This window comes from Dipodomys merriami, unplaced genomic scaffold (assembly GCF_024711535.1).
Source record: "Dipodomys merriami isolate MVZ:Mamm:240054 unplaced genomic scaffold, mDipMer1.0.p SCAF_357, whole genome shotgun sequence".
NCBI lineage: Eukaryota > Metazoa > Chordata > Mammalia > Rodentia > Heteromyidae > Dipodomys > Dipodomys merriami.
Window position 1 is genome coordinate 566,606 of NW_027205126.1, and position 27,989 is coordinate 594,594.

The 27,989-nt window shown below is 41.7% G+C and overlaps 1 protein-coding gene across 4 annotated transcripts in view; it reads left to right on the forward strand.

Moving 5' to 3' along the window:
* The window catches only part of Atp8b4 (ATPase phospholipid transporting 8B4 (putative)), a 142,443-nt gene that overhangs the window by 85,930 nt on the left and 28,524 nt on the right, over nucleotides 1-27,989 (forward strand). For all 4 annotated transcript variants that reach the window (XM_069988390.1, XM_069988392.1, XM_069988391.1 and 1 more), the window contains 7 exons: nucleotides 3,492-3,535; nucleotides 4,333-4,498; nucleotides 8,790-8,978; nucleotides 12,411-12,526; nucleotides 15,618-15,782; nucleotides 16,535-16,646; nucleotides 19,113-19,218. In XM_069988390.1, coding sequence (XP_069844491.1) covers nucleotides 3,492-3,535; nucleotides 4,333-4,498; nucleotides 8,790-8,978; nucleotides 12,411-12,526; nucleotides 15,618-15,782; nucleotides 16,535-16,646; nucleotides 19,113-19,218 — 898 coding nt within the window. The remainder of the gene's footprint in view (nucleotides 1-3,491; nucleotides 3,536-4,332; nucleotides 4,499-8,789; nucleotides 8,979-12,410; nucleotides 12,527-15,617; nucleotides 15,783-16,534; nucleotides 16,647-19,112; nucleotides 19,219-27,989) is intronic.

The window sequence follows — 27,989 nt, forward strand, 5'->3', positions numbered from 1 at the left end:
GTTTTTCGCTTATCTTATTTAGGAAGTGCCATGGGAAATTCAGTTGACAGGCTGCCACAAGCAGGGCCAGAAGACATGGAAGTCAAAAAGAACCGCGTGGCAACCATCCTTTAAGAATTAGGGCGGTGGGGGGTGGGGGAGTGTTTCCTGCGTATGGATAAAGCTAGTAGGATTCGTAAGAGTCATAAAACATTCGAAATAATGAAGTCTAGAGGCTTTTATGTATTGGAAACACCTGCCATCCAGAGACTGCCTGGGAGATTGATAGCTGCTATAAAATACAGCAACCTAGAACCATGTGTTGCCTAGTTCTGATGTCATGGTCAGGTGATATCTAGCCTCCATGAACAGTGTTTTGGCTCAATATTGAGTCATTCTTGAGTGAAGTGGGTTGGTTTAAAATACTTGAATGATTTGCAGGGATAAAATTATCTTGCCCTTGGGGCTGGGAAGGTGGCTCAATGGTAGAGTGCTTGCCTTGCATGCCTGAGGCCCTGGGTTTGATTCCTCAGCACAACATAAGCAAAAAGAAAAAAGCCGGAATTGCGCTGTGGCCAAGTGGTAGAGCGCCAGCCTTGAGCTGAAGAGCTGAGGGACAGTGCCCAGGCCCAGAGTTCAGGCCCCACGACCAGACCCCCCCCCCAAAAAAAAAAATTGTCTTGCCCTTGATGTGTCTGTTTTGCTTTGATAAGATGTAATAGGTCTTTCTGCTTTCTTTCCTGTTTATTTGTGGTGGTACTGGGACTTGAACTCAGGGCCCCGGGTGCTATCCTTTAGCTTTGGCTTTTTGGTAGTGAACTAGAGATGAGGGTATCATGGACTTTCCTTCCCTGGTCTAGGGTTCAAACCATGTTCCTCGTTTCTCAGCTTTCTGAGTAGCTAAGATTACAAGCATGAGCCACCAGCACCGGGCTCGAGGTTTTATTCTTGAAATGGGAATGTCTGTCAGAACCCAGCCATTGAACAGCTAAGTTTTGAGCTGTTCCTTTGAGGTAGCCCCTCAAATTTTAAGAAGGCTCCCCCCAACCGTTCCTTTTCAATTCAGGGGCAAGAGTTAGTTTCCCCTTGAATTGCAATGTGGCCTAGATTTTTATCTTTCCTTCAGTGATGGGTACATCACTGATTCCCTCACCAAAATGCTCATTAAAGGGCCGATCTCAGAGAAGGCGTCACAGGTATCTATCTCAAGATGTTTGCAAATCTCTGAGTTTATACACCCCATGATACCCTGTAATTTTCCCCATAAAATTCAGGGAAGTAATGGAAAGACTTAAGTAATCCCATTAGACCATTGGCCTTATAAGCCATTATAGTTTATAATACCAATAAAATATATCCTTCCTGAAGTACCCCCAGAAGGTCTTAGGATCCCTCTTTCTTGTTTCGGTATAACTTGGGCTTGTTTCAGTGATAGATCTGGGCCGTGTGAAAATTTGACATTCTATTCTGATCCATCTAAATCTGTGTTCTGAATGAAAAATTATTAACTTTTCTTTCCTTGCATCAGCAGTCCCATAAATGCCTGAGTGTGTGTGTGTGTGTGTGTGTGTGTGTGTGTGTGTGTGAAATCACAACACAAGCATGCAGTCTTCTCTATTCACCACCTTCTCCTCCCCTCCCCCCTTTCATCTTATTAGAATGACTACAAGTGGGATACTGAGGCCATCATGGCAGATTTGAGGCTCAGATTCCAGGTACCTGGCTGGATTCTGTCACTAGCTCAGGGACTGGTGCAGAGCAGGCACATGGTTTTGCAGATTTGGTACTGTGCCCCACAAAAACCAAATAACTATATGCTGAGTGTTTGTGCCAGAGCACAGTGTAGAAAGGAGGAGGGAGCTGGGTTCAAATGCTCACCAGGCTGACTGTTGGCCTCAGTGTTTGGCTTTGAGTCCTATTCCTCCCCTATAGCTCCCCTTGCTATAAAAAAAGGAATGAAAATGTCCATCTTTCACTTTAAGTATTCACAATAAGTGCTCAGTTACCAGGTGGATGCAGATAGCTCATTATTATCACTATACATAAGAAATCCTAGCCTAGAGTATTCAGCCTTCCAATACCAAGGCAGAGTCAGAAAAATCTTAAATGGCCTGCAATAATGGGAAGCTAAAATAAATGATGCTACTCTATAATCAAAATAATGATTCATGCTAGGCACTGGTGGCTCACGCCTGTAATCCTAAACTACTTAGGAGACTGAGATCTGAGGACCGCAGTTCAAAGCCAGGCCAGGCAGCAAAGTCTTTATCTCCAATTAACCACCAGAAAACCAGAAGCGGCACTTTGGCTCAAGTGGTAGAGCTCTAGCCTTGAGGTGAAGAGCTGAGGGACAGTGCCCAGAGTTCAAGCTCCATGACTGGCCCTCATCCTCGCAAAAAATATGATTCATAAAGGATTTTTAATGATAAGAGAAATGTTCATAGGACAGGAACCAGAAATTGGTGAAGATTATGATGAGTATGTCTTTATATTTTTACATAGACACACAAATTCCTACAAATACTGGCCATCTTTGGGCAATGGAATAATTAATGATTTTATTTTTCACCCGATGTCTCTTCTATTTTCTATATCCGTACAATAAATAAAAAGGAAATGCTTTAAGTTTCTGGCACATAGCTATGTTTTCTGCTAAACCCAAGTTAGGCCAAAATGTACCTACTAGGTATATTTTGTGCATGTGTGCATGCAAGTGCTAGTTCTGAGACTTGACCTTAGGGCCTGGGCACTGTCTCTGAGGTTTTTTTGTTCAAGGTGAGTACTCTACCCCTTGAGCCACAGCTCCACCTCTGGCTTTTTGGTGATTAATTAGAGATAAGAGTCTCATGAACATTTCTTGGCTGGATTGGCTTCGAACTGTGATCCTCATCTCTTAGCCTCCTGAGTAGCTAGGATCATAGATCTGGGCCACCAACTTTATTGTTATCATCTTTGATTCTTCTGCTGTGAGGTCAGGAAAGACAAAACTCTGCCTTTTGGAAACAGTATAGTTTAACAAAGTAATAAAATGTACGAATACCACATTATAATCTTTAATGTAGGTTTTTTTTTAAATTTCAACTTCAGTTTAGTTCTATTTAGATCCACGAGTATCTCTCTACATTAATAGGCAGGATTAGGAATTCTAATACTCCTATGTTTGAATTTATATTGCTATCTAGTGATGGTGCTTTAAGAAATAAGTGCATTTCTTAAAACTAAATGTGTAAATATAGTTTTAATTTTACTTTTTTCCCCCTGATACAGGGTTTGAACTCAGGGCCTTATGCTCTTGCTCAGCTTTCTTGCTCATGATTGGCATTCTACCACTTGAGCCATACCTCTAGCCCAACTTTTTGCTGGCTAATTGGAGATACAGTCTCCCAGACTTTTTTGCTGGGTTGACTTTGAACTACAGTTCCTTAGGTCTCAGCCTCCTGAGATTACAGGAGTGAGCCACTGGCTCCTGACTAATTTTACTTTCATTTGATCTTCAATGTTTGTTCTGGCAGGTGAAAAACATGATGAAGTCAGCGAGAAGAAAGAAATGGCTAAGGTATGGAAGAGATAAGTTCCTGATTTAATATGATAAGGCATGATTTGCACTATCACCAGACAACATATAAGCTTGGAATCAGGGCCTGGGTGCTGTCCTTAGCTTTTTTATTCAAGGCTATCAGCTACTACTTGAGCCCTAGCTGCACTTCTACCTTTTATTAACATTGAGTAGCTGTACAAAAGACTTACTGTTCAACAAATCAGTTTACAAATGCAATGCATCTCGATCAGTGTTATTATTCTCTCCCATCCTTCCCAACCCCACACAGCCCATTTTGTAAAAACTTTCACAGCTATGCATTGAATATTGTGGCTGCATTCAAACTCCCTTTTTCTCTTTATCCCCCCCCCCTTTTTTTGGTTTGTGTGGTGGTTAATTGTAGCATCTCATAGGCTGGGCTGGCTTCGAGGCTTCAAACCATGATCCTCAGATCTCAGCCTCCTGAATAGCTAGAAGTATACATGTGAGCCACTGGCGTCCAACAACAAGGACTGAAGAAAAAAAAAATTAAATATTTTTTTTTTTTTTTTTTTTTTTTGGCGGTTGTGGGGCTTGAACTTAGGGCCTGGTTGCTGTCCCTGAGCTTTACCGCTTTAAACCACAGTTTCACTTCCGGTTTTTGAACCGTTTATTGGAGATAAGAGACGGGGATGTTTCTGCCTGGGCTGGCCTTGAACCTCAATCCTCAGAGCTCAGGAGTAGCTAGGAGTATAGGCATGAGCAACAAGGACTTTTAACAGCTGTACCTTTCAACTTCTGTGGCTGTTTTTAGTGATGCCACTGTTGTCTTACAGGGAGAAAAGCCTGTGGATTTCTCTGTCAGATCTCAAGCAAAGAGGACATGTCAGTTCTGTGACCACAGTCTGATGGAGTCCATTCAGCTGGGCGATCCCAAAGTCCATGAATTCTTTCGGTTACTTGCTCTCTGCCACACAGTGATGTCAGAGGAAACGAGTGCAGGTAAGTGGAAAGTATTTCTGAGAGGTTAAGATTTTTTGTTCCTGTTTTTGTATTTTTGGTGGTAATAGAGTTTGAACTGAGGGCTTTGTGCTTGCTAGGCAGGCTCTCTACCAAAATAAGATTATGACTTCAGCGCTTCTGCTATAGTTATTTTTCAAACAGGGTCTTGCCTTTGCACTTAAGCTGGCTGGGACCCTGATCTTCCTATTTACAGAGCTGGGGTGACAGGTGTATGCTACCACACCCAGCTTTTTTTTTGTATTGGTTGGCATGAGGGACTCACATTTTGTCCAGACTGACTTCAAACCACCATATACCCTATCTTCATTTCCTGAGTTGTTAGGATTACAAGAATGAAAGGCCGGGGCTGGGAAGGTGGCTCAGTGGTAGAGCTCTTGCCTTGCATACATGAGGCCCTGGGTTCGATTCCCCAGCACCACATAAACAAAAAGCCAGAAGTGGTGCTGTGGCTCAAGTGGTAGAGCGCTAGCCTTGAGCTGAAGAGCTGAGGGACAGTGCCCAGGCCCAGAGTTCAGGCCCCATGACCAGACCCCCCCCCCCAAAAAAAAAATATTCAAAATACAAGAATGAAAGGCCTTATCTTTATTTAAGCAAAACAAACACATATTAAATTTGCAGGATTTTTTGAACTAAATATAGAACATCAAGAATATACTTATTGGGGCTGGGAAGGTGGCTCAGTGGTAGAGCGCTTGCCTTGCATGCATGAGGCCCTGGGTTCGATTCCCCAGCACTACATAAGCAAAAAGAAAAAAGTCGGAAGTGGCGCTGTGGCTCAAGTGGTAGAGCACTAGCCTTGAGCTGAAGAGCTGAGGGACAGCGCCCAGGCCCAGAGTTCAGGCCCCACAACCGGACCAAAAAAAAAAAAAAAAGAATATACTTACCTATTGCGCATTGTTGCCTCCTCCTTTGTCATGACCTTGCTCATGTAACTGTAACCCCTCTGTACAGCATTTTTACAATAAAAAACATACAAAAAAAAGGAAAAGTAACTAAAGCAAAAAAATGGGGGTTGGAGGTGGAAGGACTAGAGGAATGGTAAAAGCTATAGAGCACAAAAACGAATTAAATACCTAAGAAAGGAAGGAAGGTAGAAAACAACACAGAAGAAATGAAGGAAGAAAGAAAGGGAAAAGGGAGGGAAAGAAAGGGGAGAGAGAGAGGGAGAGGAACAAAGGAAGGAAAGACTTTCAGAATATGATGTAGAATTTTTTTCATGCTACCAAATCTCCAGTTAAAATTACTACCTGAGTAATTCCATCATAAAAGTTATATATGTATGTATATATATATATATGTATCACATGTATGTGTGCATACATGCAATTCTGTCTTTGCATATATGTGTGTGTGTGTGTGTGTGTGTGTGTGTGTGTGTGTGTGTGTGTGTGTGTGTATAATGTATGTATTTGAGCTTATTTGTTTGTCTTTTCATCTTGGGACTACATTCAAGCCATAATTTTGTCCTGGATGTTACTGAATTAACCCATTCCTCCGATTTTAATCACTTTGAAGACTCACATAATTATATTTCTGACTTTAACTGATCTTTATAATATTAACATCAATAGGGAATAATTGTCTTTCCATTTGGGAATATGTCCTTCTAAGTAAGCCTCTTTTGTTTCGGCCTTTTGAGTTTATTTCATTTCCCCAAGTCTATTTTGTTTTAATGGCAATCTGTTTTCCATTAACATTACGATATTCTTTAGACCTCGTCGAGGATATTAATTATACTTAATTTGGAATTTTCTTTTGTTTCCCTCTATTATGCTTCATTTTATCGAGTGTTCTGTGTCTTCTGAGCTCTTTGTCCAGTTTTCGTGTTGTTGTTCTATAACGTCCAGTGATTTGTGGCTGTCATTCCTGTGTGTGTTTGTGACAGTCCTTGGGTGAGTGTTGATTCTCCTTACAGCTGTCTGTCTCCTGAGATTGTATGGGGGAGGCAGAACATATGGTTTGTCTCCTAGGCGTTGGTGACATCTTCCTGAAATCCACAGGACACCTAGATGACTCTCTTGTTTTGCCAGGTTTGGTGCTACAAGCGTATCTGCCAAGCTCCCATTTGAGAGAGCTGACTGTTAGCTTATGGGTTCCACGTTATTTATCAGGCCATGAATACCTTGGCTTTCTTTTTTTCCTTTTTCTCCTCCTCCTCTGGAAGTGTGAAGCTACTTCAGGTTCTCCTTAGCTTTGGTCTCCAGTCCCAAGAAACTGAGGTATCTCCCTGACGGAGACTGTATCCTCAGCATAGAAGGAACACTTGCAAGCTGCTACTCAGAGCACACTGGCAAGAGAGGCGCCCAGCAAGGCTGAAGAGAATTCTGATTTCCTTCTGCTCATCATGTCCCAAGACCACTTCTGGTGTCATTTGTTGACTTTTGAGTTTGGAGAATCTAGGGGGTGGCTTGAACCTTCCTTCATTTTCTTTTGCAAATGTTTGGAGGTGTGTTTTGGGTTGGTTCTTTTTCTCTTTTTTGGTCTGAGACCTGGACTTTGAACTCAGTATCTGACACTTTTGCTCATCGACTGGCACTCTACCCTATGAGCCATGCCTCTAGTCCCATGAAGTATTTTTTTGTTTCTTTGATGATCAAATCTATATATTATCCCTCATATTTCTCGTTTGTAGCTTATTATAATATTTGCTTTTCCAACATTATTTTCTTGTTATATATATAGTTTGATGAGATTTAGCAATTACATAAATCTATGTAATCAGTGGTCCTATCAAGGTATAAATCTCTTCAATCTTTCCAGACAAAGCATTCTTGTCCTTGATTATTCAATACTCACAAACCAAGTACAGCTCTGATTCTTATCACCCATCGTGGGTTTTGCCTATTTTTGTCATTCATATCAATGGAATCCAACGGTGCATATACTTTTTGTGTGTAGCCTCTTTGACACAGGGTAGATTCTGTCATTTATCTGTGTTGTTAAATCAATTGATTGTTTAATTGCTTTATTGCTAAGTAGTATTCCTTTACATGAAGAGGCCCCATTTTTCTTTCTAGTTCTGTTGATGCCCATGTGGGTTCTTTCTAGCCTTGGGCTTTTGTGAGTAAAGCTGCGTTTAGCAGCTTCATTTTTTTCTCTATATGTTTTCTTCATGCTCGTGTGTGTGTGTGTATGTGTGTTTATATGTGGACATGCATATACATACAATATAATACATACAATCATTATATATCCGTTAATATACAACCACCTAATCTTATCTTGAACATCACTACAAATCAATAAACCATAGATCTGTCTCTGCCCTCTTTTTCCAATTAATTTTTACAAACATCATGAAAGCTTATGTAAGAAAGCTTACTTTGCATACTACATTAAGTATATTTTATGGTTTTCCTTTTTTTGGTTTTTGTCATTTCATTCCTCTCCTGAGTTCTCTTAGTCCCATTTACCACACATAACATCAAGGAATTTAGTGTATTAACATCCTGGCTGGATTCTTTCCTGTCTGATGGATATTTTGCCTGTGTTCTCCTAAAGTGGGTATCAATGCTTCCCTGAAGTGGTGATCGGAGAATCAGTTCCCTTGTTCTTTGTCGTGCAGTCTTTCTAAATATCACGCCATCTCTTTCAGCCATAGGTCCCTCCATGTAGATAAGAAATGATGATTTTAAAGATCAATTTAATGAGCTCAGATGCTTACCCTGAGGATTATGTGACTCTTCTCTAGTCACAAGAAAAGTATGGTCTCTGACCTCAGAAAGTTTTAGCCCATGGAGAAGTAGACTGAGAAATAGGTCTTTTTTCTCTAAGGTGACTGGGACTACACTATAGCATGTCCTGTGGTACCCAGAAGACTGGGTGGATGGTAACTAGGAAAGGAAACCTAAGCATTGGAAATATTTTTTGGAGCTGATGCTTATATTGGGTATTAGAGAACAAGTTGGGCTAAGTGTGGTGGGTCATGCTTGTAATCCCAACTGCTAGGAAGGCAGAGACTGAGAGGATCATATTTCTCATGACTGCAGGCCATCTTGGACAGAAAGTTAAGTAAGACTCCATCTCAACCAATAATGAGGTAGTGATGGTATGTGTCTGTAATCCCAGTTATATGGGAGGTTGTAGGTTGAAGCATTATGGTCTAGGCTTGCCTGGGCAAAACCACGACTCTCTGATAAATACCTATGGCAAAAAGGAATGAAGGCATGCTTGACAAGTCTAAGGCTGTGAGTTCAAATCCAAGAAGGAGTTGGGAATGGCACTGGAATTGTGCGAATGTTCTTATCATACTTCTTCCTTTCTTTTTCAGGACAGCTGATTTACCAAGTTCAGTCACCAGATGAAGGGGCTCTAGTGACTGCGGCTAAAAACTGTGGGTTCGTTTTTAAGTCTCGGACCCCGGAAACAATAACAATAGAGGAATTAGGGACACTCGTTACCTATCAACTGCTGGCCTTTTTGGACTTCAACAATGTCAGGAAGAGGATGTCGGTCATAGGTATGGTGGGTAGCTGAGATTACTTTTGATCGCTCTGTGGTCCTAGTGATGTTTTTCAGGGATTATTACTCTTGGCCATCTGGTGAGAGCTGTGATTTTTTTTTTTTTTTGCCACTTTATGAACTCTTGTGGTGGGTAAAAGACCAACCCAAGAACCAGTCCTGATGTTTCCAGCTTGCATTAGAGCTATCCAGGCCAGGAGAAAGTGATAATAGATCTAGGGTGATAAAGGACAATTAAAAGTCAAGAGAGGAAGAAAAAAAGTATACTGTACGTCCATAGTTATATTCATTTAAAGAAAGCTCTAAATTTTGTATCCTATTATATTGATAGTAGTAGATCTTTAAAATGAGCATCTATTTCGAGGTACTCTGTTTTTTTTTTAGGGAAAACTATAATTGAGTAGAAAATGTGTAGTGATCTTTGATTCAGCTGATGATGATGGTAAAAGTATGGTCAGAGCAGGGGGTTGTAACCTTAGCAATTAGAATTAGTCAGCATTGTCTTCTCCCTCTGCTGCTGCTATCATCATCATCATCATCATCATCATCATCATCATCATCATCATCATCATCATCATCATCATCATCATCAGTTGTTGTTTTCCTCCCCCTTCCCTTCCTCTTCCTCCTCCTCCTCTTCTTCCTCCTCTTTGTCCTCTTCCTCCTCTTCCTCTCCTTCCTCTTCTTCTTCATCATCACTGTAAGCACCGACCCAGAAAACCACTCAGACACAGTCATGTAGAAATAAGAAGGATTTAATGGCAGCTAGAGGACAGGCTATCTATCTCTCCTGGGGAAGAGAGTCGCAAACTGCTCTCAGAACAATAAAGGTAGAGATAGAGTCAGGAGTCTGAAGCCAGAAGAATGGGCTGGGCAGGAAATCTTTGTAGTCACAGCAGCTAGGCACTGGCAGTATCAGACAGCCAGGGCAGGGTATTCTATAGCTAGCTGGCTTGCAGCCAGGAAAAACATCCTATCGCAGAGACAATACACTCTATAGCTGGCATCTTGCGATTCTACACTAAGCCAGCGTGTGACCAGGACTGGGCATCCAGACTCTGTTGCTCCCGCAGCCGGGGCCTGTGAGGATAGACAACTGTGGCCAGGCCTGGCTTGTGGATGACCCAGGGTGAAGGCTGTCAGCCCAAAATAAGGGTGAATGAGCTTACAATCATAATCACCACTATCATCTGTGGAACCAGAATCAGAACTCAGGGCTTTGCACTGGCTCTCTACCACTGGAACCATACCCCAGGCCCTGTGCTTTTTAGGTTTTTTTTTTTTTTTTTTTTTTTTTCTGTCTGTCATGAGTCTTGAACTCTGGGCCTGGGCTCTGTCCCTGAGGTTTTCAGCTCAATGCACTCTACCACTTGAGCCCCAGTGCCCTTTTCAGTTTTCTGATGATTAATTGGAGATAAGAATCTCATGGACTTTCCTGCCCGGGGTTGGCTTTGAACTGTGATCCTCGGATCTCAGCCTCCTGAGTAGCTAGGATTACAGGTGTGAGCCACTGGTGCCTGGCTCCAAGCTTTGATTTTTGAGATACTATTTCCTTTTGGTCTAGGCTGACAGTCCTTAATTCTCCTCTCTCCATTTTCCAATAACTAGGGAATTATAGGTATGAACTACCATGCTGGCCTAGCAACTGTCTGAAATTGTAGATCTTAGGAGGAAATATATGACCATGTCATTCATTCATTAATTCATTCATTCAATAAATAATTATGGAGTGCCTACAGAATATCAAGGCTAAAAAAAATTGGCCAATGGGCTCGGAAAGTGGCTAAGTGATAGAGCGCTTGCCTTGCATGCATGAGGCCCTGGGTTTGATTCCTCAGCACCACATAAGCAAAAAGAAAAAAAACCGGAAGTGGCGCTGTGGCTCAAGTGGTAGAGCACTCGCCTTGAGCTGAAGAGCTGAGGGACAGTGCCCAGGCCCAGAGTTCAGGCCCCACAACCGGACCCCCCCCAAAAAAAAAAATTTTGGCCAAATATCCTATTATTTGAAAGACAAATTCATCTGATCGCATACACAGAAAAGCTAGAGATAAAGGCAGCATAGAAGGTCTATTACTTCCAAAGTTAGGGAGCATATATTTAAAAAAACAAAGTCAAAACACCAAGACATTATTAACTCAGGTGCCAGTGGCTCATGCCTGTAATCCTAGCTGCTCAGGAGGCTGAGATCTGAAGATCATGGCTCAAAGACAGGCTGGGCAAAGAAGTCTGTGGAGTCTTATCACTGAAAGCCACTAAAAAGCTGTGGCTCAAGTGGTAGAGCATCAGCCTTGAGCAAAAGAGCTAAGGATAGTACCCAGGCCACTGAGTTCAAACCCCAGTACTAGTCCTCCCCCCTTAAAATACAACCCTACTAATAACGGACTTCAAGTAAGATGTTTTTAATTTATTATTTATTTTTATTTTTATTTATTTATTTTTTTTTGGATCCGGTCATGGGGCCTGAACTCTGGGCCTGGGCACTGTCCCTCAGCTCTTCAGCTCAAGGCTAGCGCTCTACCACTTGAGTCACAGTGCCACTTCCGGCGCCAGTTCCGGCTTTTTTCTTTTTTGCTTATGTGGTGCTGAAGAATCAAACCCAGGGCCTCAGGCATGCAAGGCAAGCATTCTACCACTGAGCCACCTTCCCAGTCCCCAAGTGGGATGCTTTTAAAGCCTTCAGTTCTTCATCTTCCTCTGGGAGATATGTTTAGCTGGGATTGGCCTAAGAATGAACCATGGAGAGTGGATGAGCCTTTCCCAAGAGCCAAGGGCATTAAGAAATAAGACAGCAATCCACCCAAAAATGCTGGAAGTGGAGATATGGCTCAAAGGGTAGAACACTAGCCTTGAGCACAAGAGCTCGGAGACAGCACTCAGGCTCTGACTCTGAGTTCAAGTCCCAGGACCAACACACACACACACCACCACCACCACCACCACCACACCCCCAGCACTGACTTGGAGTTAATGTGTGAATCACGACTTGTGTGGCTAGAAGTCCATATGGAGACAATTTAACTGTACAGTGTTAGTGATTTGCACCACTGTAGGTCTTAAATTTCATACCTGGAGCTTTCTAACAAAAGTCTAAATTGTGCTCAATACAGAAGACTTCTTTTACACTTACCAACCCCTTAGCAGCAGTAGTTAAAGAAAATAAAAAGGTATTATTTATGAGCATAAAAACTTTTGTTTCTGAGTTTGGGGACTAGCAAGGACTCAAGTTGAAAGACTATTTCTAAGCTGATAAAACAGGGGGAGAGGCAAGGGATTTAGGTAGTGATCTAAACCAAAGTCTCTGATGTTTTACTGCTAGATGAAACCTTGTTTTTAAAAAGCATCTAGCTAGACTCCTGCAAGGGTTTAGTTTTGACAGATTTCACTGTTTCTCATCTGCCATTCTAAATACTTCTCATTTTTTTCTTTCCAGTTCGAAACCCAGCAGGACAGATAAAACTTTATTCCAAAGGAGCAGATACTGTCCTGTTTGAAAGACTTCATTCTTCCAATGAAAACCTTCCATCTGTGACATTCGACCACCTCAGTGTAAGTGACTGAAGGTTAGGATTGCAGCCCTTCGGCCGTCTCTTAAGATTAGGTCTTATTTTAAAACTGTCAGCTATGGCTGCGGGTCTGTGGCTTACACATGCAATCCTCGCTACGCTGGCAGCTGAGATCTGAGGATCATAGTTCGAAACCAGCCCAGGCAGGAAAGCCTATGAGACCCTTATGTCCCATTAAGTATGAAAAAAATCCAGAAGTGCAGTTTTGTGGCTCAAGGGATACAGCTCTACCTTTGAGCCAAAAAGCTCAGAGACAGCACTCGGAGCCCCAAGAGCGGCACAAAACAAAACAAAAAACTATCAGCTAAACAATCTGACACCAAGAGAGAATCTGGAGAGCAGTTGCAGGAGGAAATGGGCCAATGTGTCTGAAAACTGACTTGTTGGTCCCTCCTGGCCTCCTGGAATCGGTTCCTCTGTGTCACCTTGGGCAGATGAACACAGTAACTAGACATCAGCTCAGGGTTGCTTTCAGGGAAGAGGGGAATCAATTCATATGAACACCAGTTTGCTTCAACCTGAGATTCAAGTATTTCTCTCCTATTTGTTCGAAGTTCTCATTTAACCCTATGAGAACGTTGGGGGATGAAGGAGGTGATTTGTCAAAATTCTCATTTTCTCAATGCTGCTACTTTTTCTTTAAAAAAAAAAAAAAACACATTGATAATTATGTTCGCTGTCAGACCCTATATTTAATAGAAAACATTCCTCGAATCTTTAAACAAAAACAAATAAAATTCAGAAACTTTGCCTGACTTTAAGCTTTTAAAAAGAATGATGGTTTAGTAATATGGGTTACAAACATGGCTATTCTTTTTGTCCTTCCAATAGGGCATTCTTGATTTTCTTTTAATCTAATCCAGAAGGCTGGCATAATCTTTTTATTCTTATTTTTATTTACTTTTTTTTTCAAATGAAAGAAACCTTGGAATCATAACTATCTGATTTTTGCCATTACTCAGACACCAACATTCTAAATTTCCATGTAGTCTCCTTTGTTACTATAGTATATAGGAAACTTTATTTTTTTCAATGTGTCTATGAAAAAGGAAAAAAAAAATTCTTTTAGACCAGATCAATGTGACTTGTTCTTTCCTTCATTCATTTGGTTCAGTTTGGCTTCGAGATTCTGAGGTTTTTAAATTTGTGTTTAATAATTGATTTTGAATTGTTTAACGATAGGAAAAGCCCTTGCTCAAATGGTCAATTTAGGATTCGACTTGTGTTTCATGCACTAATTAAATAACTTAAATCATCTGTCCACTTTTGTATTGTCAACTCAGAGTTGATTCCCTCTTGTCCAGAACAAGAGAGGAAGGCAGTGATCGTGCCCAGTGGGGTTGTGAGTTAAAGGCGAAGAAGTGTTTGTGCGAATTAAGAAGACAAAAGATCGTTATGAGGCAATAACTAAATTTTCAGATCAGAAGGAGACCCTAGTGGTGGGCTTGTAAAATACGATCGCCATATCCCAAGGGCTGCTCACTGGCTTGGCGATAAATTTGGGATAATTTTTCTCATGGTCTCTCTAGGCTAAGCCACATCCTTGCAGTATGCATTGACTTTTCTCTTGGCCTAATTAGAGTCTGTCATGATGTTAACTTTTGCCTGACCATAAAACCTCTACTGTGTGCCATAAGCTGAAAAATAAAAACAAAACACACAATGGAGAAGACAGGCTCAATAGCAATGCTCAAAGGAGCAGACATGGCTATAAAAAAGTGCTTTGTGTGCTGGGTTTGGAGGCCATAAAGTGACCATTGCAGGCAGAAGCGAAGTGGGAGGTTGTAGCATTTCCCCAGTGCACCCTGCATCTGTTTCTAGCTCTGAGGCTGTGTGAAACTGTTAGCAGCTACCAGTCTCCGTTACTAGAAGTGATCACTGGAGATGGCCGGGCCACTGAGTTGCTATAGGAAAAGGATGGTTTCCCTGGTATTTATCTGATTATTAAATACTAACTTCTAGGACATAGTTTCTTTTAAAAAAAACAATACAGAGAGACTGTTTCAATAAAGCTGACTTGATGGTAGAGTCTTCAAAAGTTTAAACAATTGCCAGGCACTGGTGGCTCATGCTAATAATCCTAGCTACTCAGGAGGCTGAGATCTGAGTGTCTGATTCAAAGCCAGCCCCTGCAGGAAGCCTAAGTCTTATCTCCATTTAACCAGCCAAAAAAAGCCACAAGTGTGGCTGAAATGGTATAGTACCATCTGCGAGCAATAAGCCAAGCGATGAAAGTGTGAGTTCAAGGGCAACTACCAGCGCATACTAAAAAACAAAATTCAAATAATTTTTAAGTTTTTTTTTTTTAAACTACAAGCCAGATGCTGGTGGCTTATGCCTAAAATCTTACAGATGTGAGGATCGTGGTTCAAAGACAGCCTGGGGAAGGAAAATCCAATTAACCACTCCTCCAACCCTCCTTCCAGAAAAAAAGCCTGGCACTGGTGGCTCACGCCTGTAATCCTATCTACTCAGGAGGCTGAGGTCTGAGGATCTCCATTCAAAGCCAACCTGGGCAGGGAAGTCTGTGAGACTCTTATCTCCAATTAACCACCAGAAAACCAGAAGTGGTGTTGTGGTTCAAAGTGGTAGAACACTGACCTTGAGCAAAACAGCTCAGGGATAAATGCCCAGATCCTGAGTTCAAGCCCTGTGACTGACCAAAAACACCCCAAAACAGAAGTGGTGCTGTGGTTCAAGTGGTAGAGCACTAGCCTAAGCACTAACCTTAAGCACAAAAGCCCAGGCACAGTGTCCAGACTCTGAGACTCGCACCAAAATTAAAGACAAAATTACTGTACTAACTTTACACTAGGATGCATAAGCATGCATTTCTGGCATCTTTAGGGGGAAAGCTACTTCCTATGAAGCCTTTAACCTCATAGAAATAAAACACACAGTACAGACATTCTCTCCCTTTTCTTAAGAGGATCAAAGTTACTAGTCAAGATGCCAAGGGATGCTCTTGGGATAAAATGGATCTGACTCGATTTCCATACCCACCATCTCGGTGGTAGTTCATTACTGTGCTTATTGTTTTCCAGTGGTTCCTAAGTGTCTATTTTCGGTGCTAGGAATTTTCAGGGGAAGGCCTTCGGACCTTGGCAATTGCATACAGGGACCTGGATGACAAGTATTTTAAAGAGTGGCATAAGATGCTCGAAGATGCAAACACTGCCGCAGAGGAGAGGGACGAACGGATATGTGAGCTGTATGAAGAAATTGAAAGAGATCTGATGGTAGGCGTTTAGAAGCATGATGGGTTGTGTTTACAGAAAGGATAATTATGTGTTTGGAGACCCAGCTTAGCTCTAAACCAGTGGCTAAATCATCTTGCACATAACTGATGTTACTCTTTGAAACATTGTATCCTACTTTACATGTTGGCTTTCAGTTCCCTGTGAATGGCTCTCCTGTTAATTAGTCAAGTACCTTATGCAATTGGTAGAATACAGTAGACTATTACTTGTTAACCTCTGGTATGTCCCTGATCTTATGAGTTCCTATCCCCTTTTCCTGCTTTATGACCCACATTTTTGTTTTTTTCGATCATGAGGCCTGAACTCAGGGCCTGGGTGCTGTCCCTGAGCTCTTTTGCTGAAGGCTAGCTCTCTACTACTTTGAGCCACAGCTCTACTTCTGGTTTTCTGGTGTTCAACTGGAGATAAGAGTTTCATAGCTTCAAAGCATGATCCTCAGATCTCAGCCTCCTGAGTAGCTAGAATTACAGGTGTGAGCCACCAGCACCTGGCCCTCTTGTACATTTTAACCCCCAGTATGTCTACCATTAAGTTGGGTTGATTTGGGGCCTTTTTTGGGAGTCTGTCTGTACTATTGCAGTTGGATGCTTTAATCAATATATCATACTGTGTATCATCCTTGTTATTTTTTTGTATTCCTTGACCTCCAAAACTTTGATCCTGGAAGCCATAAATGTTTCAGCTATTGTTTGCATGCATTAACATATATTATTCTCTGTTTTCCACTGAAGCTACTAGGTGCCACTGCTGTAGAAGATAAGTTACAAGAGGGAGTGATTGAAACAGTTACGAATTTGTTACTAGCCAATATTAAGGTCTGGATTCTCACGGGAGACAAACAAGGTACATCTGAAGATGTGTAATGATAACGTTTTGAAAAGGGAGACTTGAATTCTGTAGGATTTTTTTTTTTTTGATGCTGGTCCCAGGGTTTGAACTCAGAGCCTGGGCACTGTCCTTGGGCTTTTGTGCTTAAGGAAAGTGCTCTACCACTTGAACCACAGCACAACTTGTTTTGTGGTTTTTTTTTTTAAGTGATTAATTGGGGATAAGAATCTCACAGACTTTCCTTCCTCCGCCTGGCTTCGAACTACGATTCTCAGATCTCAACCTTCTGAGTAGCTAGGATTCGATGTGAACCATCAGCATTGGCTTGTAGTAAAATTTTAATTGAACAGAAATCCGCATTGGATATTCCTCTAATTGTTCATATGAGGGAAATTTGAAATACAAAAAAAAAAAAGAAGAAAGCCAATATACAGCAAGAATTTATTGTGTAAAAACAAGGCCAAAACTAAAATACTTCCTGTCGTCTGTCTTAAAGTTAATAGAATTTCAGGCCAGTAGTCTTTTTCCATCTGTAAGGATCAGAGGTATTAAAAATACTTAACAATTGGTTCCTGTGACCACCGTCTCCAACCTAGAGAGAGGTCAACTCAGTACTAAACAGAGAATTAGGCATCTCTGGTTACTCCTTTAGTTTCTTGCTGGTAGGAGTTTTTGGAAGATCTTCTGGGAGAGGTAAGAGTGACAGGTGAGCTTTGGGGAGACTTAGGGAAGCCTCTGTTCATGGATGGATTTTAGTATTTTAACAGCCACCATAGCTGTACCAGCATAATTGTGTTAGATCCTGGGATTATACACACAGTAGTACAATGAGACTGGATTCTTTTGTTGGTGGTGGTTGCAGGGCTTGAACTCAGGGCCTGGGTGCTGTCCCTGAGCTCTTTTGCTCAAAGATAGTGCTCTACCACTTTGAGCCACACAGCTCCACTTCTGGTTTTTGAGTGGTTAATTGGAGATAAGAGCCTCATGGGGACTTTAATGCCTGACTGGCTTCGAACCATGATCCTCGGGTCACAGCTTCCTGAGTAGCTAGGATTACAGATGTGAGACACTGGTGCCAGGCTTGGACTCATTTTTAACAACAACAAAATATTAAGGTATTGTGTGTAGAATATGGGTTTTCCTAAGAAAGTAAAAGGGATCGATATATTTTGGATTGGTTGCTAGCAGTAATAATTAAAATAATAAGTATTTTATGCTTGGCCATATGTAAACCAAAATATTCAATTGTCATACACTTGTTTTAGAAATTCTGTTCAGTTGTTAGATGATTTGGGGGGTGCACTGAGGAATTTATGGATTTGGTAAATCAATTCTCTATATCTTCATCAAATTATTAATTGGTCATAAATCTATCATTGTTATCACACCATTCAGTTATGAGATTTTAAGATGTCTTTGTGAATACTAATTTGAGAATCTGGAGACTTTTTATTTTTATTTTTGCTGGTCCTGGGGCTTGAACTCAGGTTCTGAGCACTGTTGCTGAGCTGAGCTGCTTTTGCTCAAGGCTAGTACTCTACCACTTGAGCCACAGCTCCACTTTGGGCTTTTTTTTGTTTTTTTGTAGTTAATTGCAGGTAAGAATCTTGGTTAAGGATTTTCTTTTTTCTTTTTTCTATTTTTTTGGATCCGGTCATGGGGTCTGAACTCTGGGCCTGGGCACTGTCCCTCAGCTCTTCAGCTCAAGGCTAGCGCTCTACCACTTGAGCCACAGCGCCACTTCTGGCTTCTTTCTCTTTTTTTGCTTATGTGGTGCTGAGGAATCAAACCCAGGGCCTCAGGCATGCAAGGCAAGCGCTCTACCACTGAGCCACCTTCCCGGCCCCTTGGTTAGGGATTTTCTGTCCAGGTTGTTCTCAAATAGTGATCATCGGATCTCAACCTCCTGAGTAGCTAAGATTACAGGTGTGAGCCACTGGCACCTGGCTGTGTAGGCATTTTTAAAAACTAGATAAGTAGAAGATTCAGAGAGGTTCTTCCTTCTCCATGGGTTGAGCAACTGGTGACTTTGACCATGGAAACCAGGTCTTTGACTTGCCTTCTGGGTCACTGTGTTTTGCCATTCATCCTGTGGTCTTTAATATTAACAAGATATGTAGGCTCTAAGAAAATGTACAATTATGGCTTCAAAAAGAGATGAAGAACTAGCCAGCCACCAGTGGGGCTCACACCTGTAATCCTAGCTACTCAGGAGGCTGAGATCTGAGGATCATGGTTCAAAGCCAGCCCAGGCAGGAAAGTCCATGAGACTCTTATCTCCAATAAACCACCAGAAAACCAGAAGTGGTGCTGTGGCGCAAGTGGTAGAGCGCTCACTTTGAGATGAAGAACTGAGGGACAGCGCCCAGGCCCAGAGCTCAAGCCCCACAACTGACACACACAGACATACACATAAGGAGCTGAAGAACTAGTCTTATTTTGTAGTTTTTTTTAACCAGAGATGGCTTTATTTTGTTACAGAAACTGCCATCAACATCGGCTATGCCTGCCACCTGCTGACCGATGACATGAACGATGTGCTGGTGATTGCGGGTAACACTGCAGCAGAAGTCAGAGAAGAACTCAGGTAAGTGTTAAAGGGAAGGGGTGGGAAGCAAAAATCAGAGGCTCACACTTGTAATCCTAGTTTTACCAGAGGTTGAGACCTGAGGATCATGATTCAAAGCCAGCCTGGGCAGAAAAATCCATGAGCGTGCTTAGCTTCAATTAACCATCAAAAAGCCGGAAGTCTCCATGTGGCTCAATTGGTAGAGCACAGGCTTGGAGTTGACACTTGGATGATTCTTTTATTATTTTTTTTCTTTGCTTCTCAAAAAGCTCAATTAGTGAAATTCCAGAGGGCTGGAGTTCAGAATAAATCCAAGAGTCAATTTTGGTGCCTAAAACGTAAGAATTCAACACCTCTGCCTCTGTGTTTGGCCTGTTTCCCCAGAGGTAAGGAAGGTTTCTGGGTAGAGAGGGTGAACTGTGGTTGGAGAGTTAGGGTTGAGTTCCCATCTCAAGATTTCACCCTGCTACTATCCATTTGGTTAACCGAATAGATGGCCTAGCTCTTGTTATGGAGGAGAGATGTGGAGGAAAATGTATCATTTATGGAGTTGTTTGGACTCTGTGATATCCAGATTTTTTCATAGATGTTAACGGCCTCCTACAGAACCAGTTTAGTGAAGAAGGGCCTTCTGAATAGCTCATGGTTTCAATATATCATGGGAAGGGGGGCATAGTAGAGTAGAGCTATTCAATTCATAGCAGCCAGGAAGCAGAGGACCAGAGACAAGAAGGGGCGAGGCATGATTACCCCCCCACACCCCACAGGCCCAATGACCTATTTCTCCCAACCAGACCAACTTTTACAGCTCTGCTACCTTCTAAAAGTATACAGATTTTTAAATTCACTCATGTATAAAACTCTTGCATAAGATCAATAGGTCAGAGACCTCATATTTTTATCTCTCAAAATATCTTGGTGTTTTTTTTTTTTTTTTTTTTTGGTCTGGTCGTGGGGCCTGAACTCTGGGCCTGGGCTCTGTCCCTCAGCTCTTCAGCTCAAGGCTAGCGCTCTACCACTTGAGCCACAGCGCCACTTCCGGCTTTTTTCTTTTTGCTTATGTGGTGCTGAGGAATCGAACCCAGGGCCTTAGGCATGCAAGGCGAGCACTCTACCGCTGAGCGACCTTCCAAGCCCCTCTCAAAATATCTTTAGAGACATACCCAGAAGTGTGCTTAATTAATTTCTAAGACATCTCTAAGCCCATTCAAGACGACCAACAAGATTAACCGTAATTTATAAATGAGTAGAAACTATCTAGAGGGCAAAATACCAATAGATCTCCAAATTATACTAGTGAATTCTGCTTTTAGGAATTTCCTTTAAGAAAGAAGAAAGAAGGAAGGAAGGAAGGAAGGAAAGAGAGAAAGAAAGAAAGAGAGAGAGAAAGAAAGAAAAGGAAGAAAATAAATAAATAAATAAATAAATAAATAAATAAAAGTCGGGTGCTGGTGGCTCATGTCTATAATCCTAGCTACTCAGGAGGCTGAGATTTAAGGATCACAGTTCAAAGCCAGCTGGGGAAGGAAAGCCCATGAGACTCTTATCTCTGATTAACCACCAGAAAACTGGAAGTGGTGCTGTGGCTCATGTGGTAGAATGCTTGCCTTGAGCTGAAGAGCTGAGGGACAGTGCCCAGGCCCAGAGTTCAAGCCCTATGACTGGCAAAAAAAAGCCGTGGGGGTGTGTGTGTGGGGGTGTGGGTGTGGGTGTGGGTGTGTGTGTGTGTGTGTGTGTGTGTGTGTGTGTGTGTGTGTGTGTGTGTGTGTGTGTGTGTGTGTGTGTGTGTGTGTGTGTGTGTGTGTGTGTGTGTGTGTGTGTGTGTGTGTGTGTGTGTGTGTGTGTGTGTGTGTGTGTGTGTGTGTGTGTGTGTGTGTGTGTGTGTGTGTGTGTGTGTGTGTGTGTGGCCTTGAGTTCAAACCAGGTATCAGTAAAGAAAAAAATATGAAAATTAAAAAAAGAAATGTATAAATATTCATATAGGAATGTATTTGATAGATATAATAATAAGAAATGAGAAATAGTTTAAATTCCCAACAGTGAAGAATTTTGTTAAATACTATTTATCATACATATACAGACACATATACATATGCATATACATGTACATATATACATACACACATATGCACACAATGGAATACTATGTAATCAAGCTGTTTGTGTAGTTACTTACTGGCCTTGAAAGATGTCCATGATATATCTGATAAGTGATAAATGAGATTACATCATGCATATAGTACATAAGAAGTATGTCTGTGTATATATGTATGTATTTATATTCATCAAGCACTATATGCCAATCCACACAACAATTAAGCCTTGGAAAATATTCAGGGGATCTGTCCAGGTGATGTGCACCAGGTGATGGTAGTGTTTATGCTTAGCTTTTACAATTAAGGGGAAAAAAGCTAAAATGTTTCCTTTTTTAAAAACTTTTTTTTTTGGTCTTATTTTGTAGTGGGGATTGAACCCAGGACTTGGCACTCGATAGGCAAGCGCTCTGTTGCTGAGCTACATCTAGTCCCTCATTTTGTTTTCAATAAAAAGGAAAAAATAAAAGGAAAAAAAGTGAAGCCTTTTTACCTAGACTCAGTATTCCACAACCCTGGAAACCATCTTGCTCAGCTGACTGGCACACACTGTTTATTTCAACCTTGACTTGGAAGCTAACCAATTAAGTCAATCCAAGACAGACTGACAGTATATGATAGCAAATTCTTTAATAGAGGAATCAATACATTTATTGGATAGATGTGCTGAATATTAGGATTGGGGGAATAAAAGCTATGCTTGATACACTCCCAATTGTGACTATTACTATCTAAGCCCCTAATTTTGGGGATGAACTACTGAAATCATAAATACGTACCATTCTATTTTCTTGTGTTATGCTTTTGAGTTCAGAGAAAGTTCATGCCAGAAAAAAAAACCACAACCCAAAAATGTATCAAAAGACCAGGATCTGAGTGATAGTAGCTATTGGAAGGAAATGACCTAAATGCTTCTATTTAAACCTGTCAAATGTGTTTAGAGTATGCCATAAACATGGATATGTAATTTTCATACATATTATACATACGGCTTGTTTCAAATTTAGTGTCTTGAAACTGTCTTAGACACTTGGATTCCTGGCTTCATTTTACTGCATTAGCTGCTGCAACTTTAAGAACATGTCCAGAAACCCACAAATTAAACTGCTATAGGTTCTCAGATGTTTGCTACAATTGATTACATTTTACCAATACCTACATATACTTTCCGCCCAAGGAAGAAGACTGAGAGTGTAATTTTGTTTGGTCTGATAATTCTGTATTTCAGTTGATCACATTTTGTGTGTGTGTGTGTGTGTGTGTGCGCGCGTGTGTACGTACCAGAGTCCTAGGGTTAGAACTCAGGGCCTGGGTGTTGTCCCTGATTTTTTGTTGTTGTTGCTCAAAGACAATGCTCTACCACTTGTGCCACAGCACCAATTAACTGGAGATAAGAATCTTTCAGATTTTCCTTCTGGAGCTGGCTTTGGATTGCGATCCTCAGATCTCAGCCTCCTGAGTAGCTAGGATTACAGGTATGAGCTACGGGTGCCTGGCTGGTGCTCACTTTTGATCACATTTTAACATTAGAAAAATTCATGTCCTCTTTGTTTTTTGTTTGTCTGTTTGTCAGTCAGTTGTGGGGTCTGAACTCTGGGCCTGGGCACTGTCCCTCAGCTCAAGGCTAGTGCTCTACCACTTGAGCCACAGAGTCACTTCCGGCCTTTTCTGCTTATGTGGTGCTGAGAAATCAAACTCAGGGCTTCATGCATGCAAGGCAAGCGCTCTACCACTGAGCCACCTTCCCAGCCCCTCTTGTCCTCTTAACTGATTAAATCAGGAAATGACTACTGCTTCTGAGAAGTGTGCAAGTTCTACTCTAGCAAGTGATTATTTCTCTTTCAAGCAACAAAATGGGCATTGGTATTTTCTTGAATAGGCAGTACATGGTAGAAAGTTTTCTGTTTAGATAATTAGCTCAGCACTGTCAAATATGCATGACTCCAGGATTGGGTAGGTAAGGTGGTCAGGGTGTGATCTGGGCCATTATAAGATGTCAGGCTGAGGTGTGGAGAAATCTTCACATTGGCCATCAAGGTCATACAGATAATTTAAAACAGTGTATGAGCCAAATAAAATGCAACTTGGTTCTTAATTATCTGGAGATCGGATCATCTTGGCCCATTCCCATAGTTCTAATAATGAATGTGTTCCTGGGGTTGGATATCTTACAGGTTTTCTAGATAGTAAGGGATGGTACAACTGGGGCTTAAAGCCAACATTTCATGTACTTGATCTACTATTAGCATGGTAGTGATGCAGGGTTTGTGTGTGTATGTGAAAGAAATGTTTATTTTTTATTGTCAAGGTGATGTACAGAGGGGTAACAGTTGCATAAGTAAGGTGATAAGTACAGTTCTTGTCAAACTTGTTACCCCTCCCCTCATTTTTCTCCTGCTTTCCTTCCCCCTCTCCCCCCCTCAAGTTGTACAGATCATCACCAACATACTGTCCTGTGTATATCGCTGTTGCGTTGGTTCCCCTCATCTTTGTCTTACTGTTCTGCTGTTCACCTTCCTTCCCTAGTTCAAATAAACGTATGTACAAAAATCAAATACAGTGACAACAGGGGATACATGATAGGGAGAAGAACATACAAAAGAAACAAAAAAATTCACATTGCATATTAAAAACAACAACCAAGAAAAACCTCTTGTGTCTTAGAGATCATTTCACTTAGCATCATCTTATATGGTCACATGTACATAGCTATTGCGCTATTCTGCTCATCTGCTAAGATTATCCTAGATGTATACTAGTTGTTGCAAATAAGGGAAACCATGGGACCTATGTTTCTTTGGGCCTGGTGTACTTCACTTAATATGATTTTTTCCAAGTCTTTCCATTTCCTTACAAATGGAGCGGTGTCATTGTTTTGGATGGAAGCATAGAATTCCACTGTGTGTGTGTGTGTGTGTGTGTGTGTGTGTGCGCGCATGTTTATGTGTATGTATATGTATATATACCACACTTTCTTGATCCATTCATCTGCTGAGGGGCATCTGGGTTGGTTCCATATCTTAGCTATGGTGAATAATGCTGCGATAAACATAGTTGTGCTGGTAGATTTAGCATGGCCTTGTTTGTGATCGCTTGGGTAAATGCCCAGAAGTGGGATTGCTGGGTCATAGGGGAGATCTGTGTGTAATCTTTTGAGGAACTTCCATTCTGCTTTCCAGCGTGGTTGAACAAGTTTACCCTCCCACAATGCAGTAGGGTTCCCTTCTGGCCACTTCCCCTCCAGCATCTGTTGTTATTAGAGTTCTTGATTATAGCCATTCTAATGGGTGAGTTGGAATCTCAATGTTGTTTTGATTTGCATTTCTTTTATGGCCAGAGTGTGAAGTAAGTTGGGGTTTTTTGTTTTTGTTTTTTTTGGCGTGGGTTGTGGGGCTTGAACTCAGGACCTGGGCACTGTCCTTGAGGTTCTTTTGCTCAAGGCTTACGTTCTACCACTTGAGCCACAGCTCTACTTCTGGCTTTTTTGTGTGTGATTAATTAGAGATAAGAGTCTCAGGGATGTTTCTGCCCAGGCTGGCTTCGAACGGTGATCCTCAGATCTCAGCCTCCTGAGTAGCTACAGGTGTGATGTAGTTTTTGTTGTCCCTCTTGCTGTCATTTTATTCCAAACTCTGGCTGGCTATATGGATAAGCTAGTTTTGTGTGGTAGATGGAGAACTAGAAATTAATGTCCTTGAGTTCTAGGCCTGGTTCTGATACCAAATAATCAAGTGGCTAGTAGTCACACAATTCAACTGCAGCTACATCTATGCTGTGGGAGGAAGACATTGGATCGGAACCTGGGTCTCTTAAGCCCAGAGCTTTAGTTTTTGTAGCAAACCCCACACTGATTTTTTTTTTAAAGGTTGTATCTTGATTTTAATCCAGCGCCTACCAGATCCTTCTGGTATTTAAAGAGAGATTTCCTTAAACAATGCCACAGAATGACTTATTCCCCGCATCTTACTCCCTTTAGAAGCTGCATGGACTCCCTCAGCGGCTTCTCCTGGTACCTTCCTGTGCTTGTTAGAGTACAGGGCTGTGAAGGCCAGCGGCCGCTCAGACTGTTCATGTTTCTGCATGCCAGCACTGTTCTGAACTGCCTCTTCACGACAGAGCTGGCAGAACAGACATTCTTTTGTTTTAGCACTCGTGATTCGTATTCTGTGGTCAAGCACTGTGTAGTGTGCCTGCAAAGACACACTATATCCTCCGGCGCGAGTTCTGCGCGGCTCCCCCTGCCACTTCCCTAATAAATTGTTCTTGCAAGAACCAGCTGGTGTTTAGAGAGCTCCGTGGCAGGGAGAAAAAGAAATGGCAGCTACAGAATAGGAGTAAATGTCTGACAAGCAGGCCCCCCGCTCCGGCAGGGTGCTGGCCAGCGAGGAAAGACCACTGGCTGTTTAAAGAAAAAGAGAGAGCTGGAAAAGAAAAGAAAAACCCCAACTGTCCCTTTTCTGCCTGGAAAAGGGCTCAGGTCAGATGTTGGGAAGATGTGTCTTTGTTTTTGTTTTTTTGAGGGGGAATCCTAAGTAAATAGTATTTCAGCCAATACGTTCATGACCTTCATCCTCCTTCGGAATGTTCTCATTCTGGGGGAGGGGGGAAAGACAGAGGTTGAGTTGTTTATGCAGCACACGAGAACTTTACTTAAAAGGAAACCTCGGGAGATGTTTTCCTTGTGCTTCTTTAGGGCACAATTTATGGACTCTGCAGTACTGTCAGAGCAAATCTCCTTTTCCCAGGAACTTGCCTCCATTGCTTTCTTTATTATATGGGACTGTAAATTTTCAAAGCTGTGAGGGGGGAATTCCCTGACATGATTATCTGCTAGGAAAGTCTGACCCTCCCACATCTCAAATAGTGATTTTTTTTTCACGTCTGCTCTCCATCTCCTCCTGACTCTTATAACTCCCTAAATTTCACACATAGCCGTCTGACTTTATAAATCTTTTCCCTTGGTCCTGCAAACTGCTTACTAAATAGATGCTATCATCCGTAGGACCAAAGGTCACATGACCTCTGGGTTTCTAAATGTGGATGTGAGTTTTTGCTCTTGAAAAGCAGAAGGAAATGTTGAACCAGAAGATAAGGTGGTTGGTTGGTTGTGAAGTTTGGTTATTTTTTTTTTGGGGGGGGGAGGTAGGTTGGAATTAAAAAAAATTGTTATTGCTGCTGTCTTTGCTTATAAGTATGTAAATAATTAGTGTGACACTTACCAATAATTAGAAAACAGCTTATTGCTTGGTTTTAATATGGTGATAATTCTCTTCTATCAGAGGAGTCTCTGCATTAATCCCTGTTAATAAATGTTTTCTGTGTTGGATGGGTCTTTATGGAGCCAATCCATTTTGCCATAAGCCCAAATATCTGTGATGTAGTTTATTTTTTCACTACTCATTTTCTTCTCTCCCTCTGTCTCTTTTACTGAGTAGCTGTAGGAAGGTTTCAATTTGACAATCCAGTTTAGGAGAAAGCATCTTGGTCAGTATCATCCTTTCCATCAATCTCCCCCCTCTCTCCCAACTCCACCCCTCCCCAATTACTTGGTTCTCCTGTCATATCTGTATATTGAATATTATGACTGTATTTATCTCTTTCCATGTGTGCCCCCCAACCCAGATAAAACATGCTTTTGCTTCCTAGCATTCACTTTGTTTGTTTTTCAAAGGGGGTAAACCATTGGAATCCTCCCCCAGTCTACCATACTTGAATCCATTTGTTTGTGTACCTATGCATATGACCCGTGAATAGGTTTTCATACCCCACATCTTTTTTTTTGCCAGTCCTGGGGCTTGAACTTGGGGCTTGGGCACTGTCCTTGAGCTTTTTTTTTTTGCTGAAGGTAGCACTCTACCATTTGAGCCACAACTCCACTTCTGGCTTTTTCTGTGTATGTGACTGAGGAATCGAACTCAGGGCTTCATGCATGTGAGGCAAGCACTCTACCACTAAGCCACATTCCCAGCTCTTTTACCCCACTTTTTCTGAGCCTTCAGTTCGTACATGCAAGTGTATCTGCTGGTAGATCTCTGGTTGTGGTTGAAGCTTTTGTGGTTAGTTCAGCTTGTCCTAGATTACTTCAAAGCCTGTCACCCAGGGGTCTTCACAGAGGGAATTTCCTTTCCCTTAAAGGCATCATCTTTGCATGATGAAGAGAACACTAAAATGCCACTTCTGAGGATTTTTTGTCACCATATAAGCTTTCTCTTAAGTGCAAGAGATGGATAGGATGTGGGCAGGATTGTTGCACAGTACCACTAATTTAATCGAGAGCATTGGTAAAGTTTCCATGTGGACCAGCCCTTATGCACTTGGGTGTCTGTAGTTTCTTTCCTAGAGGATCAATCCTATTGCTTGAGACTGAGTACACACTTAATAACTAATACATGCCATCATTTGCTCTTATGACCATTTTTAAAATGTGTTTCTCAAGCCCAGTGTGGGAGTTCATGCCTGTAATCCTAAGGAGTCTGAGATCTGAGGATCATGGTTCAAAGTCATGGGACTCTTGTCTCCAATTAACCACCCCAAAAAACGGAAAGTAGTAGAGCATGAGCCTACGTCAAAAGAGCTCAGGGACAGTGCCCAGAGTTCAAACTCTACAACTCGGGGGAAAAAAGAGGCTGAGATCTGAGAATCATAGTTCAAAGCCAGCACGGGGCACAAAAGTCTGTGAGACTCTTTATCTCCAAT